The 9,508-nt window shown below is 35.4% G+C and overlaps 1 protein-coding gene across 1 annotated transcript in view; it reads right to left on the bottom strand.

Moving 5' to 3' along the window:
* Positions 1 to 9,508, bottom strand: part of LOC104467172 (ryanodine receptor 3-like) — a gene marked incomplete at both ends in the record, with an annotated part of 114,588 nt that overhangs the window by 29,206 nt on the left and 75,874 nt on the right. Inside the window, 4 exon segments of the mRNA XM_010080842.1 lie at positions 1,361 to 1,601; positions 2,933 to 3,253; positions 4,606 to 4,736; positions 8,992 to 9,073. Coding sequence (XP_010079144.1) covers positions 1,361 to 1,601; positions 2,933 to 3,253; positions 4,606 to 4,736; positions 8,992 to 9,073 — 775 coding nt within the window.

Below are 9,508 nucleotides of genomic sequence, written 5' to 3'. Positions count from 1 at the left end.
ATCTCTCTCCCCCCCCCCCCCCCCATAACAAATCTTGGTTATCAAAACTTTTTGTTGATCCAAAAGAGAACACTATAATGGGGAAAAGAGGAAGCATACAGGGAAAAGAATGCATGGATAGAGCTGTAAGGACTGACTGCTGCTATTGGTTTATTTTTGTAATCCAGGAATGAATATAACTTCAGTCTGGGTCTGTCTGCACATGGATGCTCAGAAGATCCGACCAAATGAACTAACAGATACATCCCTCTTAAATGTCTCTAAATTAAAATGCATTAACATGACCATATGTAAAGTGGGCATCTGACAGCAGACATGTAAGGAATTATTACGTTATAACTAATGCTCATTAACTCTTTTTTTTTTAGTTGAATTTCTCAACAGCCCAGTTAAATCTGGGGTTTTTTTTTTGACAAATTTGAAGTGCTTCCATGCCAACAGGGTCTGACATAGTAAAGCCTTGAGTTCATCTAGAAAAAGCAAATAATTCTCAGTGTAAATTGGTTCACAACATAAATGACCATGCATGCAATTAAAATCATAGAACATAGAATGGTTTGGGTTGGAAAGGACCTTAGAGATCATTGAGTTCCAACCTCCCTCCCATGGGCAGCAATACCTTCCACTAGACCAGGTTGCTAACCTAGTCTAATGATAATGCTAAATGCTCCTAACTAGCCCAATATCTACTAACAACTAAAAAAAATATAAGTGGACAATGTGTACATAAGAACAATATTGTTAAGGATACCATTAAGATACTGTAGATACTATAGATACTTTGAATACTCTTCGAAAGAGGATATTAGGGTCACATTCTGGGACAAAGGAAAGGTAAAGTGTAGGCATAGAATAATCCTTTAGTAAATTATCAAGGAGAAAAACTTCCGGTTATTCCAAAGGCAATAGTATGCTGTCCAAGCACTTTTCATTTCCATCTTAAAAAAACAATATGAAATATCAAATCTTTGTGGTATTACCTACAAAAAGAATTATTCAATTGAGGCAAGACAGTTTTTCATCCCTTCATTAACAGTTAAGGGGTTTAGTAATTTTTTAATTTTTGAAGGGTGTATTCATTTGTAATATCATTGGGCTGCAGGAGCATATACAACAAGTCTGGTTGGGATATGCAGTCTCAATGACAATAGTGCAGTTACAATACAACCAAATAAATGAAATGCATGTGAGAAAAAGGTGTGAATTCAAGGCACATCATTCTATAAGTCAAGCATCTTAAAATACTCAGGATCTGATTCTCAGCATAACATGAAATACATTGTGTTCTTTCGGATTATCTGATCACGGACTCCAGTACATTAACTAATAAGTATGAGTTTAATTATTAGTTTTTATTTACCTGTTGTTGTCTACATAACGTATCAACATTGGATAGAAGGCGTAAAGGTCTCTGCAAAGAACAGCAAATTCATCGAGAATGAGTAGCTCAGCTTCTTGGGTGTCACTTTTACTGTCTGCTCTCAGTTGCTCCTCTTCCATCACAATCTTTATAGCTTTCTTCTTCAATTTCTCCAGTGTTGGAATAAAGTGAGTTTTGAGGAGATCAGGCCTGGCTTTGCTGATGATGGGTTGAGCATAAACTATACATAAAAATATAGATAATCCTATAATTAATGCACAATTGAAGTTTTTCATCATATTAAAATGAACTCCGCAGTTCTAGAAAACATAAGGGTCCTAGTGCATCACATATTCCTCAAGCATCATAAAATTATTAATAATACTATGAATATAGCTTTGTTACAACTGTGTATTGAGAGATTAAAAGCTAGTTACTGTGAATTCAGATTATGTTTTTCAGTCTTATGTCGAACTACCATGGTTTTGGCAAGTCATGTGTCTAACTTAGAACCTAAATAAAGCAGGGATTGAAACACAAAGTCCTCACAAAAACACGGTCGGCATTTTATTGGTGGGTTTTTTTCATGTGTGTATTTTTTTTTGTATACAATGTCAGAAAATAGTCAGAAGACAGTGGTCTGGAAGAATTACTTTACCTCTTTTGCCTTGGGCAAGCTAAAATGCAGAGAACGAATGACTCATTCAGCATCATATATCTATTTTGTACATGCATTAGTAATAAAATGCAGACCATCTGAGTCAAAAATCCTTGCAATAACCACACTAGTACATCATCTCTTCACACAGATAAGCAGCCACTACAAAACTGCAAGCAGTGGTCTCTACAATTAAGCAGCAAACTTCTTACTAAATGTTAATGGAACCTTATTATTGAAAACCTTCCATTATTTAAAATAATACTGAAAAGCCAGTACCAATAGGGTATTAAAATTTAGCAGGAAATTATTACATTTACATAGATTTTCTTGAAATTCTTGAGTCTTATTACACTGTTTAAGACGAAAGATAAAATTTGGATACAGTCAATTTCTTCAGCTAGCTAGCTACTAAATGTTACAGGAAATTTTGAGAAATATTCCTGCTCATTTAATGGCTGGCACAGTTAGTCACACAAAGCAACTAATTCTGAACCTGGGTTACTTCTGGCACTATTTCACCATATACACTTCCTTTCCCTTTTGTCCTGGTGTTTCATGACCAGAATTCACAGGACTTATACCTGCTACTGCAATACTTAGTTCTTAGGTGTCTTGAAAATTCATTGAATTCACAACTCCAAATTAAATGCTAAGGCTCTTATACAGTGCATAGAGAAGGTAACATTTTCAAAATCCATTATGTTGTATAGAAAGCTCTCTGCTCACAATAACACTACAATGCATGCATAAAAGTAATAATTTTCAAAAATTATCTCTCATTGTTACTTCTCTACTCTTTATCTTTCTTTCCTGGTGTTTTTAATTACAATTCATTACACTGGGTAACATGGTAAAATGTAGCAAAATAACTAAATATTAGTTACAATTAATCTTTAAAAAATTTACGGTACCTGCTATTCTTTTCATCCAAGATGCTTCATCTATTCCCAGATTGTTGTTAATGATTTTCAGAATGTTTCCAAGAACTATGCTCAGATGCTCCGATGTTATCCTTGTACAGCAAGGCCCAGCACTTGGAGGAACACTCTCAGACCCTCTTTCCCACCAGTAGGATAAATAGTTGCACAGCATGGGTAAGATAACCTCAATTACATGAGGCATTTCAGTATACCTTGCTCCAGACTCTGCTAAATCATTAATTTCCTTTATTAGTCCATCCAGCTGAGGGATCTCTGGGCACATCTCTTCCACTGTATCAGGCATACCTAAAACTGCAAGTAAGGGTAGAAAAGCAAAAGATTAATTAAAAAAAAAACCACAACATCTACATTAATCTCTACTTAAATGCTAAATACAAATAACGTTGCCACTCAGGTTTTTTCTGTCACCAACTTGGGCAGATGTAACTATAGAAAGACTTTGGGGCATACACAGGTCTCTCATCTCACAAATTATGTCCTTCTGATAGCACTGATATGGACAACAGCTGCCATAAATCTATAGCTTTACCATAACGTGTCTTGCAATTATCTGGTGAGCAGCCCAGCTATGTAAAAGCGCAGAACTGAGAGCTTTTGTCAATATTGGATAAACTCTGGCCATTGTTTCTATAATCATTCACAGCTTTCAGGTCAATTTGAAAAACATTAAATCTGCCTTGTGGAAAAGGAAACAAGCAGATCAAAATTATGGGTGAGATTAAAATTAAACTGTACCTAGTTCACGAACTCTGCATGTCTATCTCTCAACAAAAATGCCACAAAAGAATTCCAGATGTTTGTATTAGAAACTGAAGGGTGCTTCAGCAATTAAGAACCCACCACAACCTAATGCCAGTCACTCTAGCAAAATTCTTCTTCCATCAGCGCTGTAGGAAGGAAGTAGGGCTGACAGGAAGGAAGTGGTAGCACTAGCTTTTCCATAACTTCTTTTATATGGAAAACATTCTGAAGCATACAGAATTGATCTACCTACATTGTTTTGTTTTTTTTTTTTTTTTAAAGGAACAATGATTTTGCAGGTAATGACTCTTACATGGATCAATGAGGAAAGTACTGAAATACTTTAAGATATGAGAGTCCATCAGGAGTAAGCCAGGAGAGAAGCAAACAAAGAAAATCTATGTAGAAAGACTCGTGCTCCTTTGATTAAGGTTTCATATAATCAAAGTCATATTCTCTCAGGAGCTGCCTATACCAAACTGCACTGAAGTACAGGTAAGACAACAAAAAATATAGATAATTTTCCTGTTCACATAAATAAGATATAATACCTCTTGCACATTTATGATAATAACACAACTGTACAATTTGCTAAAATTTTTTTTAACGCAGATATAATCTTAGCTTCAAATATTAAGTATGCATCTTCAGAAAATAATTCAAACATCAGGTTCAGAAAAATATCCAAATATACTAGGAGAAAGGGAACAATGTTAACACAGGCTCAACAAAGCAGAGCAAGGTTAAAATTACAAGTAACGAAAGCAACAGTAGGAGTTCTCTATCGAGACATAGATTTGGGTTTTTTCATTATTACAGTTTCTTTCTATTACTACTAGTTGAGAAGGAGCAAACAGGTTTTGTTTTGGGTTTTTTTTTTTTTTATGAGGAACAGTACTTACTTGCTCTTTCTCTTGCACTTTTTGTGTTGAAGACAGACAACGGATTGTAATGGTTGAGAGAAGGTTCAAGGAATGCTACTGGAATGGCTGCTGCAAGAGATGCTAAACATTCACCAAGTGCGGGACGCTGCCTGTATATGAGACACACTAAAAGTTACCCGAGAGGAGAAGTCTTACATGCATTATAAAGCAGCATTAACATTTATTGCTGATTTAGTACATTGCCGATTTTTAATACATTATGAACTATCGGACAATTTAAAAAAACTGTATTTCTCACATGAACAAAATTATTAGAAATTACAGTGTTATAAGAAACACTGTTTTTTAAAAAGCTACCCTCCACCAAATATTGTATATTAAAGGGCAACTGCTCCACCATGCAGCTGTGTGACTACAAACTACAGAAAACAAGCCTAGACTATGCATAAAGAATAGATTAGTAATTGCATATTATTATACCTTCAGTTTGTTTAAACAGGGAGCAAATGCATTTAAACAACATAAATTTGTTTTGGCAGTAGTACCCTTTTTCAAGATTTCACTTCTTTTCTGTACATATATATATTTCTTTTGCTTCACACCTTATACTATTTACATATTCAAATTATGAGAAACACTACTTCTACTTATCAAAGACTGATTTCATTACTTTACGGCACTCAGTGTGGCATGCTCTGAAAGGGGCAATTCTGCATTCCCCCACACAACCTTCCCATGTTCCTATTTTTCTCTTCTGTGCTAGGACTACAACTTAGACAGCATCTTCCTAAGCTGGATGGAGGAACTGATCCAGCTGAAAATAAACCTTGCCATGAAAACAAAACCAAACAAGCCAAATCAATAGCAACAAAACATGCTCATCATCTGGCTGCATAAACCCTATTTACCAGAAAAAGAAAGGAGTGGAAATCTACAGATGAAGGTGCAAGAGATGCTGAGACAGTCATTTTCAGCATAAAACCAGACTCACAATGGCTTAAAACTAAAACTAAGGTACTCTTTGAAGTTCTGAAGCACTGTTTATACAAGATGCCTTACAGATTTTGTTATGCTTGACCTACAGATTGGATAAAGACAGAACACACTTTTCATCCTTTGAAGCTCCATGGGTTTTTGGAATAGCTGTGAACATTATTAACAGAGCTCTTTAGCTAGAGATGCTTTGAGGGACAATGGCATAAAATAATTTTTTAAGCCTATGTTTATATATATATGTACCAAATCAAACAAATTACTGGATTGTTCAACTTCCAAGAATAACAATAATCTTTTTAAGATCCCTCCCTGTCAACAAAGCCTTTCTCACTGTATGACCTGAAGTCAAAGACTGTGACCCATCTACAACCTCATTTTCAACCACCTATGTAAATTTCTATTTCACAACCATGCTGGAATGTGAAGAGATATGCAACTATATACCCTCCAACTTCTTCTGTTGCAGGGGAAAAAAAGAGATTGGCAAAAGCAATGGCCTTACAGAATTGAAAAACATTATAAAAAAGCATTTTTGTTCACTTGGTTATTTCATGTAACATGATCCACATAATATTATTCTATTTCAAGGATGAATGATCATTAATTCTCTGTACAGAATTATTACAATTTACTGTTGTTTTACTGCCACAGAAATAGACAATGCAGAAATTAATCACCACAAAATTAAAAAGGAACTACGTGCTCCACCTATATATCTGTCATTTTCCTTACATTCTGACCATTTATATGGTGTACATTTTACAACAGAATGAATGATGCATTAGTATCACAGATAGCAACCACAGACCATTTAAAGTTTTTTTTTATCATGTTAGAATTTCTACTGTATTTCAGAGCACAGCAATGTTGTCTTCCAATTTAAATGGTAATGAAAGATGCAATATTTCATATATATATATATAGTGTGTGTATATATATGTGTGTATATATATATGAGATTTAATAAATTTTCCCCTAAGGAAAACTTATTGCATCTTTGCCTTCTGTTGAATTGAAGGGAAAACTTGGGGCGTATGTACACACACACGTTAGTGAAAAGACTAACACTGTATGCACTGAGGCTATTTAATCACATGCATGACAATGTCATAATGCATACCCCTCTTTCTACTGAAAGAAGGATACCAAGAAACTAAAAGAAAAAAAGGTGAACAATTATACAACAAGGCTAAGAAAATTACTCTTAAGTACACAGGTATTTTCTGTCATATGGAAATCCTAAATATGAGAAACCAAGAGAAAGCCCATGATTTTGCAGGATGGAAATTAGAAAATATAAAAAAGAATTTCAGAGCAGATAGTCACTGACATAAAAAGCAAATAAAGTAAAATAAATCACTTGGGGAAGCGAGTGATTCAACAGAATTAATGGAGAAAATGGCATTTAAAGAAAAGCCAAATTAACCCTTTAGACAAAATACGTTATGAAGACAACTAACTGGAAACATTCACTCCAAAGAATGAGGAAGAACTGTCAGAGGCTGATGTGCAAGTCTTGAAGGAAGTGGAAAACACTTGAAACATAATAAAATCAATCGACTCTTTGAAAAAAGAAAGCAAGATAAAGGACCACCAACTGATGGTAGTCATGAAGAAGTGTTTCCTATTATACCATTATTATAGCACACTTTCTTGCATCTTGGGCAGTCTTCATTTTGAGAAGCCTCAAACAGGTCAAATCACAGTCTTAAACTGAACAATCCGCATATGTATGTATGACTGAATACAGTAGTTAATTTTGTCATATTTAACTGCATACATTTAAAAAAAAAGTGCTATCATTTCTTAACTTATGCAGAAGTTTGTGTTTCTTATTATTGATACAGATATTTCATCATCTGTGCTAAAAACCCTTTGGAAATGTGTTTCTGTATACTAACCAGGAAAAGACCAACACACCATAAAGAACATAGAACTTTTGGCTGCTGGGTATGAAAAAGGCGTTTTAAACCCCAAATTTAGGACCTAAATTTCTGATGCAGTGAATGAAAATAAAAGGGTACCTGAGTATAGAATTCATAGTCTGAATGCCTATACCAATACACTTGTCAGTAAAGCATTAGGGCTACAAGTAGTCAAGGACTACTGCATTTTGCATCCAGTTCTCAACATTTATGAGCCACAGAGACATTTAGAGAAGAAAGGTCCACACACAAATCAGAACTATCTCCAACATCCTAAACAAGTTAATCAGTCTTTGTACCAAGGATAAAACCCTTGACAATGGAAGTTTGTCACAACAAGGCAGCAGCAGCAATCCAACTTAGTATTAGTCCTGAGCCCCAGCAGGCAGGAGTCTTGTAGAATCAGCTGAACCATTTCAGCCATGAAAAGTGATATTCACCTACAAAAAGTGAATTGCAACTCATCCTGCAATGGAAGACAAAACTTCTTAATGTCCCTGCCAAAATTCATTAGAAAAAATGCACTTTCATCCTAAATCTGAGCATTAGCTGAATAACTGTTCAAGTCAGCTCAATCGTTCACTTCTAAGTTTTGCTGAAATATTGAGCGGTGTGTTGGAAATCCTACCTCCCACCTAGACACTGATGTCTGCCTACTGCCTTAAATTAAGAACCTGAGTGAGTCTAGAGAAAACCAAACTAAATGAAATCCACAGTTGGAAACCTCTCACACAGCCTTAGGAGCCTAATTAATTTCCTCAGATATATCTGATCTGATCACTCTTCACTTCTAAGACGACAACTGCAGTAGGAAAAGGTGATGTTGCTAACATCAGCGTTTAATGTAACTGTCCAGTGCTTAGAGGTCTTGCCAATTAAGTGGAGGCCTCTATTGTGAGCTCTTTTCATTGAAAGGCAACTCAAACACAATCACCTTTTATTTCCTGTGAGAAGACCCTGACTGCTAGTTAGAGTAGGGGTAAGGCACTTCCTATTTTGCGTATCAGATCTGTGTCAAAGAGTATTTACGATTTTCAGGCCCAGAAAGAGAAGAAAGAGTATAGCTTTTCAATTGAGGGATGGATGTATAAGTGACTGAATGTGGACATACACGAGAATGAGCTTGTGCACACATGCATGTGCATACAGAGTGGGAGGAAAGAGACAGTCTACCAGACTGCTCTTGCATTTGTCATGACAGAATTACTGAACACAGGCTGGAAGGAAGAGGAGACCAGCATTCCTCATACTAGGCAAAGCTGTTCCTAACTAGACTACAGAATCATATTTCCTCCATTTTAGTCCCTCTCTCAGGCCCTGTGAATCTTAAAGAATGAACTCTTAAGATACAGGCAACTACATTCCGGCTAAAGTGTACTTTAAACATGCTCATACTGTTTCAGATTCACCTTTCATTCAAACTGCTAAACAATATGCTCCTAAAGAAGAGAAAATTTTACATGCTGAGTTTTTCACTCAATACCTTTCAACATAGATGTTCTTCCCAGTCCCAAGGGAATAGAGGCTACAAAGAATTCTGTAACATGAAACTTGTACATCACCCACTAGAGGAAAATAAGAAATAAATTATCAGTATTTATTGAACTAAAGACTACTTTCCAAATATTAAACATCTGTTTTATGCAATATGGTAAACGGTGTTTAAAACTTTTAGCATATGTATCACTGAACGTTCTAGGCTGTCAATACTCCACACATGCATTATTTATAACGAATTTCTCTGATACCTGGTCTGCCATCTAAATTGATTCATAAACTTAACACATCATCAGACATTGCAAGAGGCCAGCAGATACTTGCTAATAAGATATTGCAGAGTACAATTTTACGTTAAACCGTATCAGTCTGTGTGTCTGACCTCTAGGAATATGATCTAAAGGCTCCACACCTCTTTAGAGAAAAGCCTTTCAATGACTATCCATCTTTTAATTATCTTCTGGGTGATCACAGTTCCAAAGCAAACATATATAAAAGCTTGG

This window comes from Pterocles gutturalis, unplaced genomic scaffold, assembly GCF_000699245.1.
Source record: "Pterocles gutturalis isolate BGI_N339 unplaced genomic scaffold, ASM69924v1 scaffold39544, whole genome shotgun sequence".
Taxonomy (NCBI): domain Eukaryota; kingdom Metazoa; phylum Chordata; class Aves; order Pterocliformes; family Pteroclidae; genus Pterocles; species Pterocles gutturalis.
The sequence above is the reverse complement of the archived record's forward strand: the minus strand, read 5'-3'. Positions and strand labels throughout refer to the sequence as shown.